Raw genomic sequence first — 10,406 nt, forward strand, 5'->3', positions numbered from 1 at the left:
AGGTCTGGGAGGAGTTAAAGAAATTGGTAGAGGCCACGTCCCCTGGGGTTTGGGGAGGAATTGGAGGAATTGACAGAAACCACACCCCCCTTTGTTTTGGGGGAGGAGTTAGAGAAATTGATCACACTCCTGGAACATCTTGGAGGCTCCCAGATGTTTCATTTCTATTCAGGTTCTCATGTCTCATGTCTCAGGTTCTCATTGCCAGGAGCATCTTTAAGCAGGAGAGACTGATCTATGTTTGAGAGGGCACTCTCGCTCTGAGTCCTGAATTGGGGTGCACAGGCTTCAGGGGCTTTCTCAGAGATCTTGGACAATGCAGCCCAAATGGAGAGGGCAAGGAGAGACTGGGGTCAGAGAACAAATACTTTGAAACGCAAGTAGGCATGGCTGGCTCCCAGTTCCAGCCACTCAGGCAAAAATCAACAGAATTTTTCATCCTGCTGTGAACTCTGACCCAAAGTGGTGTTCTTAGGGACCAAACATAGCTGGGGTGAATGGGGTATAAATCAAGAGGCACCTCAGGCCATCATAATAAAAAGAATCACAGGTTTTATATTATGACAATTCTCTTGTCAGCGTTTCCAGTGAGCCACTCAAAATCAAAGATATCTGCGTTCATGATTTGTTTCTGTGATTAGAAAATGAACGACTGAGAGTTGGAGAGAGAGTATAGGGAGTAAGGTGCTTGTCTTGCACACAGGCAACCCAGGTTTCATCCCTTGCATCCCATATGGTCCCCTATACCACCAAGAGTAATTCCTGAGTGCAGCACCAGAAGTAACCCTTGAGTACTGCTGGGTGTGCCCCCCAATATGATGAACTGTAGAGGTCAGAGTTTCATTGATCATTGCCATTCTAAATGTCATGCTTTGAGAGTGAATTCTGAGTTCTGATTTGTCAATGGAAAAGTTCAATTATGCACCAGCTGGGCCGGGCTAAATGCAGTCAAGAATATCAAGCCCTGTCTGTCCATCAACTTTAATTTCTCACTTTCAGTATCTATTCATGAAGCATGTCTAGCCAGAAACAGACTGGCACCTTTTATTACTGAATACAGGATGAATGCAATTGTCTTCATGAATGTTTGAGGGTTCTGAAAACCCAACATTCAAGATATCTCCTAACTGATTGGCATGAAGAAGCCATTCTTTAGGAAACAATGCTCTTATCTACATACTGGAGTTTTTAGAGCACCAGAAACAAAGCAGGCCCACAGATCTAGCATTTGGATGCTACAAAGGCTGTACCTTTTGGAGGGCAGGTGCTGGGCTATAAACAAACACTTCCACGGGTGACATGGTGCAATGGGATGACATTCTTTAGGGAATTTTTAGAGTATGTACAGCTAGTCTCTTGGAAGGGTTGACTAGGATCTCACCAGATATCCTTTTCCCACAGCCGCTGTATGTGTCCAGCTGAGAACCCTGGCTGCAGAGACCAACCCTTTACCATCTTGTACCGGGATATGGATGTGGTGTCCACTCGCTCTGTCCCTGCTGACATCTTCCAGATGCAAGCCACAACCCGCTATCCTGGGGCCTATTACATTTTCCAGATTAAGTCTGGGAATGAGGGCAGAGAGTTCTACATGCGGGTAAGAAACGGGGTGGGGGGGATGGGAGATTATGAGAGCCCCTCCAGGAAGGGCAGGAATGAAGCGAGAGTTAGGGAAGTATGGGTGGAAGGGAGTCTGGTGTCCAAACTCCTGGATTCTATTGCTTTCAGGTTGGCCTTGGGAAAACTGCTTCTCTGTAGGTATCAGGCCATCACCTGAGCCCAAAGACCTTATGACAAGTGGAATGTGGGTCTAGTTCCCCAACAACACTGTGAGGACCTAGCTAGGCATCCATCTACTTATGATAGCACAACTTACAACTAGCTCCTATGTTCTTCTAGAAATGACTATGCTAGAGAGCAAAGCAGGATCCCTGGTCTCATTTTTCTGATGCTGCAGGAAGGTGGAGGGAGACTGAGGTCTGCACCTAACCTGCCTCATCCCATCCATTGGCTATTGTAACCCTTTAAATTCCTAACTAATGAAAATGAAGTAAGATTCAAAATTGTGTGTCCACAGCCCAAACTGTCAGCTTCATCGCTGCACGTGGTGGCTGTATTAGCTCAGAGAACAATTCCATCTGCATAAAAAGCCCAATTGGAGAGTCCAGGCTTGCTGGATTAGCAAATAATCCTAACACTACACCCTAAAATCTATTTGCTTGTTTGTCAGTTTCACACATGCTTTGTTTCTGTTCCTGAGTTGCATCCCAGACACCTCCAGGGTACTTACACCTCTTTAGAGACTGGCTGTCTTCAGAGGAATGTTTTTCACATTTCAGTCTCAATTTTTCGCATTTCAGTCCCTTGTCCAAAAAGTGGATTCCAAGAGCTTCCTCTACAGAGAATCTATTTCAGAAAATGGAGGTAGTATCAATTTCCTGTGACCACTGTAAGGAATTACACAGCGTGCTGGTGGCTTAAGACAACCAGAATTTACTCTGCACAGGTCTGAAGCCAAAAGTCTGGAGCCATTTTCTCTGAGCTGAAATCAAGGTGTTGGCAAAGCTGCACTCCCCCAAAGCCTCTTGGGGAAAATCTTCTCTTCCCTCCTTCCAGCTTCTGGTGGCTGCCAGCATTTCTTGACTTTCGGCCACATCCCTCCAGCCACGGCCATCCCCTCCCTGTGTGTATCAAATTCCTCTTCCTTGCCATGACATTAGGGTTTGGACTGAGGCCCCACCCAAGCAATCCAGAATAATCTCTCCCATTCAACCTCACTGCAGAAAGCCAGTTTCTTTACCCAGCAACAATCACAAGGTCCAGATGGGGAATCTCTGCTATCTTGGGAGCTACAATCCAGCCCAATGCCCTTCAGGAGTCTGAATATATTTGTATCTAACTTCAGAATCTTCAGAAAGTGATTCACTAGGGCCATGATGGGACTCAATAGCAGTCCCATCTATACTTTCCCTGTCAAGGGAAAGTATAGTCACTTGGTGGAACTCTGAATGAGTTATATATCTCAGCTTTCTACCCCTGCTTCCTATTTATGTAAACTCTGGTTTAGCCTTTGGGGGAGGCCTCCAAAGATTATAAACACAGTCCCTCTGAGAAAGGCCCTGGAGCCAGGCTTGGGGGTTGCTTATATAGTCTGCTTGCAACTCTGGGCAAGTGACTGAGCAAGTGACCTTACTTCTTTGACTTTCTTATCTTCAAATAGGGGATAAAAATAGTTCTGATGTGAGGATTATAGGGGATCATCTACTTAGCACAGTGCCTGGAATACAGAATGACTTTCTGTGTTTGGCCTTTTTTTTTTTTTTTAATCATAAATAAAGTGGGATTTCAGGGTTAAAGCATTTGATTAACTTTCTTTTTTCTCTTCCTGCTGGCTCTAAACTGCACCTCAAGGGAAACACATCAGGGAACCCTACAATGCTGGACACCCCACTAGTGGCGCCCACAGAGCTCCTGGAGTTACCTTTCAACTGTCTCCTTTCATAGCAGAGGCTGAGCTTGTTGAAAAGGAAACTTCAGTAACTCCTTCAGCATAGTGCCTTCCCCTCTCCCATGCTCAGGCCTGGCCCCCCTGCCTCCTCTATTGCTACCACCATCCCTCCATTCTGCTGCCTCTGTAGAGGTTGCAGTATAGAAGTTGCAATGGAGGAGCAGGAGGGCATGAGTCTTACTTGTTTATGCCATTCTAAAGCAGATATTGAGGCTGTTTCTGGGGGCACAACCCCAGGTACTCTTGCTGTTTCATGAGCCCTGGTGGGCTTTTTGGAGATGTCCCAGATGACTATGCATGGGTCATTCCCTGTTGTGGGCAAAGGAAAGCTGTCTATGAGCTGCTGCTTTGCCAGTGCATGTCACAAGTACATGTGGCAAGCAGCAGCATGTCACAGAGAGCAGACACAATGAATCCTATGGGTCCCTCCCCTGTGCTCCCCTCATAACAGCCTCCCCAAGTCCAGCCCAGACTTATCAGGGGGAGCACTGAGACAAGGAGCAATGAGCAGTCCCAGGGCAGGCACATGCCTCACATGTCTCTTTCAGGTGGAGTATTCCCCCAATTTTCCAAGCTTTGGGGTCTCAGCAGCTGCCTGCTTTACCCTCCTATTAGCAAAGCATGTGTCCTTGAGCTTAGCTGTCTCTGTACTGAGTGTGTTGGTTCAGCTACTATTGCCACTTCTACTGCTGCCAGGAGGAAGCCAAATCCTGGGCTCTGAAGATCTTGACAGTTCTGTCCGCAGCCCTGGACATTCTGGGGCAAGTATAGAAAGCTCTGTGGGCTTCATGGGCCTCCAAGAGTCCTGATTGTCATATGAACCAGTGGGCAGGGCTTCATCTCATCTCCCCGTTGCACACAGCCACCTCATGCTCACCTAGCCATGCAGAGATACACAAACAAATGCATGTACCCCTGTGTGAAAGCACACGCATGCCTACACATGCATGACACATGTCTTACAAGCCCCATGTATATGCCACACATGCACACAAACACATGTACATCCACATGTGAATAGCCCACAAATACACATGCATGAATACACATATACTAATGCATATACATGAGTAAACACATGCATGGCACACATCTGTACATGTATACACATACACACCAGGTCTGTCTCACACTGAATCCCAGACTAAGGGCCACTGATTGGCTTTAGTTGGATGACTCAGAACACATCGAGGGCCAGAAGGAGAAGTTGGGTCATGGGGTTTGAACTGTGCCAAAGTACACTAACCCGGTAACCCGCAGGGATCAGGTGACAAGGTGAATAAGAGCTGACTGGCTAGAGCTTAGCTAATGGCCACACGTCAGACCACACCATCCCATGGCTGATTCAGAGCAGAGCATGTGTGGGAACAGGGCCAGCAAGACCCAGGGTGGTAGTGGGGAGAGGTGTTCTGGCCTCAGCTACTCTCATGATTCCATGAACTAAGTGGCTTTGAGTTCAGCACAATGAGTTCAGAAGCAAAGGAATGTACTTCTGCCCTTGAGAAATCTTTAGTGGGAAAGGACACAACGAACCATTTTCAGTGTCTCTAGTGATTCTGGCGTCTAGCTAGTGTGGCCGGATAGTTGGGAAACCCCAACCTTAAACCTAATGAAATAATAAAAGCCTGCAGAGAGAGTGGTTGGAAACATGGTTCAGGAGTCATGCCAAGACCCGATGCTAGTCCTTGACCTGCTTATGAGGATTGAATAAGAGACAGACGAAAAGTCATAGCAAAACACCAAGTGTCATCACCAACACCACCATCACTGTTATCACCATCATCACCACCATAGCCACCATCATAACCACCAATACCATTGTCATCATCACCACAGTCACCTCTATCACCATACCACCACCACCATAACTGTGGTCACCAACACCACAATGAACACCATCACTATTATCACCATCACCATTATCACCATTGTCCTCATTATCACCCCAACACCATCATCATAACCACCATTACCGCTACCACCATAGCCACCATACCATACCACCATACCACCATCCACCATCATCACTGCCACCATAGTCACCATTATTACCATCTTAACCTTGATCCTAACCTTGATCATCATCACCACTATCACCATCCCTAGCACAATCTCTATCACTATTGTCATCATCACCTTTACCACCACCACCACCAACTAGAGACTCTCAGAGGCTTATTTCATTAGTACTATGATTCTGATCTAAAAACCTAGTGAGGGCTGGTGGAGATTGCTCAGTGGAATAAGCACACACTTCACATGCAGAAGGCTCTCGTACTGCAGCATTCATGAGCACTGCTGAGTGACCCCCCAGGCATAGACCACGAAACTCCACTATCTGATATAAAAACATACAGCAGAATGAATAAATGAAAGCCAGTGTGGAAGGAGGTAGCTGCCTTCAACTTCCTGGGCTGCCAAATGTACCTTCCCCTAAGCCCAGGGGCAATAGTGCTGACCCCAAAGGATCCCTGGAGGATACAAGCCTGTTCTCCAAGGTAACCTCAAGAGGAAGGAAAGACCGTTTTCTTCCTGGTGACTTGGAAGTTTACAAACTTTTCCATGCTGGTTGGAGAAAACAGATCCTGGTCTGAGTACAGGCTTTACATGCACGCGGCCTGGATTCGAGCTCTGCATGGTCCCATGAGCACACTGGGAATAACACTCAGAGCACAGAACTAAGAGTAGCCCTCAAGTACTGCTGGGTGTGTCCTCCAACCAAGACAAACACATAGAAGCCAAAGCATTGATTCCCCTCCTTGGCAAGAACCCACAGCTTAGTCTTCAGTCCGTGGCCTTTGCTCTTGCAAACAGGAAAGCTGGTGAAGTGTTTGCATATGTAAATGCCCTGGGCACTTTCCTCTGTGCCCCAGTTCTCTGCAGGCCCAGCCCTTGGGTGCTGAGGTTTTGCAAGAGGTGACCAGGAAGTCCCAATGGTCCCCTGGCCTAGGAGGCCACACTTTCTCTCATGCTGACGGGAATGGAGGGGGCTGGTGCCAAGAGGAAGCTGCAGCTGACCCAGCTTGCAGGGCAGGTTCGTGCCAAGCAACTTGGCTGCCAGCCCCGCCCTTGACATATGTGTGGCTCCTCTGGGGCCTGAGCAGATCTTTATGGGGAGCCCTCCCATTGTAGGGACAGATAAAGCACCTGGTATGGCTTTAGGTAATCTCTTTTCCTAGCCTTAGTGGAATTTCCCAGTTCTGGGAAGCAGAGAGGCAACTGAGCTCCCTCAACCAGTGCTCAGAGTCTGCTCATGGGACCTGTCTAGAAGGGTAGTGCCAGGGGAATGGGAAACAACCCAGTCTCATCTGATCCTTGATGTGACAGAGGAAGGAGTGAGGCATGGGAGTGCAGGAGCTCCTCAGACCCCTTTTGGGGCACTGCCAGGATCTGCTGTTTGAAATATGGGTGCCCTTCCTTTGTTCTCTTGTCCGGGCTTTGCCAGGGACCATGAGAAGTTCCCAATTCTCATTGTGTAGATGTAGTTAGGGTCTAAAGTCCTGGCTTCCTGCTGCTCTAAGGCCCAAGCTTGATGTCACCATGCTGCTCAGGATCTTTGTTTTATTCTGTTTTCTCACTCCCGGCAGAGCTGGCCTGCATGGCCTTAGGTGCTTGGGTTGGTGGCCTAAGAGGCTGCAAGATCACACTCAGCCTTTCTTGGGAAAGGGGCAGTCAACAGTGCTGGGGATGGAATTCAGGGTCTTGCATGCTGAGCTTGAAAGGGCTTGGAAGAGAGCTGCAATTTCAAGGGGCCATGCTGGATGTCAAACTTCCTGGAAAGCTGGATGGAAGCTTCAGGGGAGGAGAAAACAAGTTATTAGAACTGCATAGACAGGGTCAGAGAGGGGCAAAGTTGGAGGGGGGCTTCTATGTCTAGTCTAGACTGAGCTCAGGCCAGGCTCAAGGTCTCACTGGAGCAGCCACTATATATATTGAAGGTTCAAGTCTCTGACACTGTATCATGTCCTGAGACTGCCAGGAATGATCCCCAGTCATGGAGCTGGGGGTAGCCTGTAAGTGCTGCTGGGTGTTTGCCCCAACCCTAGAAGTGTTCTAGGTACTTTGGAAGCTGTTTACTAGGAAACTCCCCATTTGGGGAAAACTTAGGGGAAATGACCATGTGAATTGTAGTTATTAAGTCATCATTTAAGATGACTGGTTTGGGGGGCCTGGGGACCACAAACAGCAGCACTCAGGGATTACTCCTGGTTCTGTGCTCAGAAATTACACCTGGAAGGCTCGGGCTACCATATGGAATGCCAAGGATCGCACATGGGTTAGGTCAGCCACATGCAAGGCAAACACCCTCCCCACTATGCTGTCTATGGCTCTGGCCCCCTAAGACAAACTTTCTGATAGTTAGTGCAAAGGGTTGGCATGTACCTTCTTCACATAGGATTTATGGTATGATCCCTAGTGCTGTGTAGTTCCCACTGCTGGGAGTAAGCCCACAGGTGCTTACTAAGTACCTACTAAATGTCAGCCATCAGGCTGGTACACCTGCCCCAGTCATAGCTCTTCCAATAAATGTTCAGTCTCTCAATCTCTAGGGGGAACAAAGCATCAGACATAGACCTGTGGACTTAGACTCACATCTGACTGCATACTAGAGGAAGTGGGAAGCCAGCAGGGTGGGTAAAAACTTACGGGAATGGATACATTTATCCTATGCAATGGCTAAGGGTCCTAGGGGCTGCTTTTCCCATCAGATTGGGAGACTCAAGGAGGAAGTAATGTTTCAGGTAGGACTAGTAGAGCTGACAAGAAGAGCAAGAGGACACTTGGTAGGCAAACCCAGAGAGGATGCCAGCCAGACCCCTGTGGGAAAGGAACAGTAGCCAGATGGAGGCTGCAGAGATGAGGCGGTAGCCAGACCACCCACCTTGGTGCTTTGGGGAAGGTCCAGGAAGCTGCATATGCCCAGATGATGGCCGCATGCTCACCTCAACCTCTGGGCTGTTGGGAGTTTGGGGTGGGGGGGGGTGTCAAATCTATTCTCACTGGTCTCTCACTTCTGTCCCCCCCCCCCCCCCGTAGCAAACAGGCCCTATCAGCGCCACCCTGGTGATGACACGCCCCATCAAAGGGCCCCGGGAGATGGAGCTGGACTTGGAAATGATCACCGTGAACACCGTCATCAACTTCAGGGGTAGCTCCGTGATCCGGCTGCGGGTATACGTGTCACAGTACCCGTTCTGAGCTCCAGCCGTCACATAGCTGACAGCACCTGTCATAGCTCGCGGGGACAGGAGAGGAGCAGAGAGCCACGGGAACCGAGCCTTTCCTGCTGAATGTTTCCCGAGGAGTCCCAGGTGGCCCAGGGCCTGGCCAGCCCATTTTCATGCTGACCCACCACTTGACGTCCACTTGCCCCTAGTTCCTCCAAGGAAGCCATCAACAAAGTCTTGCCCTGGGCACCCTAGGGCGTTCATGCCTCATAGCCCTGGTGTCAGGCTTGTGTTCATCTCCAAGATGGTCCAAGCAAGTAGCTTAGCTTTGCTGGGGTGCGAGTTCCAAGGTGGGGAGGTGGCTGCTCATCTTCCTTCATGCCGCTTCCCTCTCTCTTGCTTTGCCGAGGCCCCCTGAGCTGGGGAGTGCTGGGCCTAGCTACTCTGCTTCTTATCTGTCCTGAGAAAGGGGGTGGAAAGAAACCCTGGCAGGAGGGAAGGGCGTGGTTTCAAGAGTCCATTTCAAAACTCTGGTCTTTTCAGCCATAAAAGAAGTTTTTGTTGTCCTTAAATCTATATAACTGTTTAACCTTTTCTTGTTCGTTTTTGAGTTTCTTTAAAAAAATAAATCAATAAATTTAAGTGATAAGGTTTCTCCAAGAGGCACAAGAGACACTCGAAAGTGTGTCTCTCTCTGATCCAGGCTCTTCCCCCACCATGCCAGCGAGATATTTTTTCTCTGAAGCACCTTCACTGCAATTTCAAGTGTGCCCCACCTGAGTTGGAGGGCAGAGATCTCCAAACTGATTAAATAATTGAAGAGAGCCTCAGTGTGGTTCATTGGAGGGGGGGGGGCATGACAGATGATTCGGCATCCGGGACAAGTTTGAATTTGGGAAACTCATTGGTTTTGTCCTGGCTGGAAAAGTTCTAAGGAGAGCTGGGTTGTTTTTGAGTGATGGGGGATGAGGACCAGAGAATGGGGTGTGTGTGTTGTTGTTGGGTGGGAATCTCTAAAAGGAAGTATCTAGCCTGATGCCGTTCCATTCCTTTAGGAAATAATGCACAACTGTCTGGGCACATCTGACACTTTCCAGAACTGGATATATTCAAGCAACTTTCTTCAACCCCTGAGAGATGCTTGGACTGCCATTTTAATGTAGCTTTGAAAATAATTTGAGCTCGGAGCCATAGTACAGTGTAGCAAACCAAAACAGTAGCATAAACAGAGAGAGAGAGAGAGAGAGAGAGAGAGAGAGAGAGAGAGAGAGAAAGAGAGAGAGAGAGAGACAGAGAGAGAGAGAGAGAGAGAGAGAGAGAGAGAGAGAGAGAGAGAGAGAAGAGAGAGATGCATCTCCTGAAGTTTGCCTAGGAGGTTTGAGAGAGAGCAGCAAGCAGGGAGGAGGAGGCCAGTAGTTCCAGAGCCAATCTGCTCTATTTCATATAGAGGGAAAGAGAGAAAGGGAGAGCAAGTTGCATCTTTCCAATGCTGTTTATCAAACCTGGTGTCCGTTACAGGGTTGTGTGTCCCAGTCCAATTGCTGTTACAGGAGGGGGTGTCATCACCCCTTAAAGATACATTGACAGTAATTCCCTTTAATATGTTAACAGTACTGTGAGTAGGGCATTTGCCTTGCATACAGGCAAACCAAGTTGCTCAGGTGTGATCCCTGAGCATGAGTCAGGAGTACTACTAGTTATGGACTAAAAACAAATAAAATAATTTTTAA

General features: G+C 48.3%; 1 protein-coding gene across 1 annotated transcript in view; it reads left to right on the top strand.

The window, feature by feature from the left end:
* FBLN5 (fibulin 5) overlaps positions 1 to 9,318 on the top strand; it is a 72,402-nt gene extending 63,084 nt beyond the window's left edge. Inside the window, exons 10-11 of the mRNA XM_049769845.1 lie at positions 1,402 to 1,597; positions 8,546 to 9,318. Coding sequence (XP_049625802.1) covers positions 1,402 to 1,597; positions 8,546 to 8,707 — 358 coding nt within the window. The 3' untranslated portion in view covers positions 8,708 to 9,318. The remainder of the gene's footprint in view (positions 1 to 1,401; positions 1,598 to 8,545) is intronic.
* Positions 9,319 to 10,406: the final 1,088 nt, after the last annotated feature.

This window comes from Suncus etruscus, chromosome 3 (genome assembly GCF_024139225.1).
Source record: "Suncus etruscus isolate mSunEtr1 chromosome 3, mSunEtr1.pri.cur, whole genome shotgun sequence".
In the NCBI taxonomy this organism is placed as follows: Eukaryota; Metazoa; Chordata; class Mammalia; order Eulipotyphla; family Soricidae; genus Suncus; species Suncus etruscus.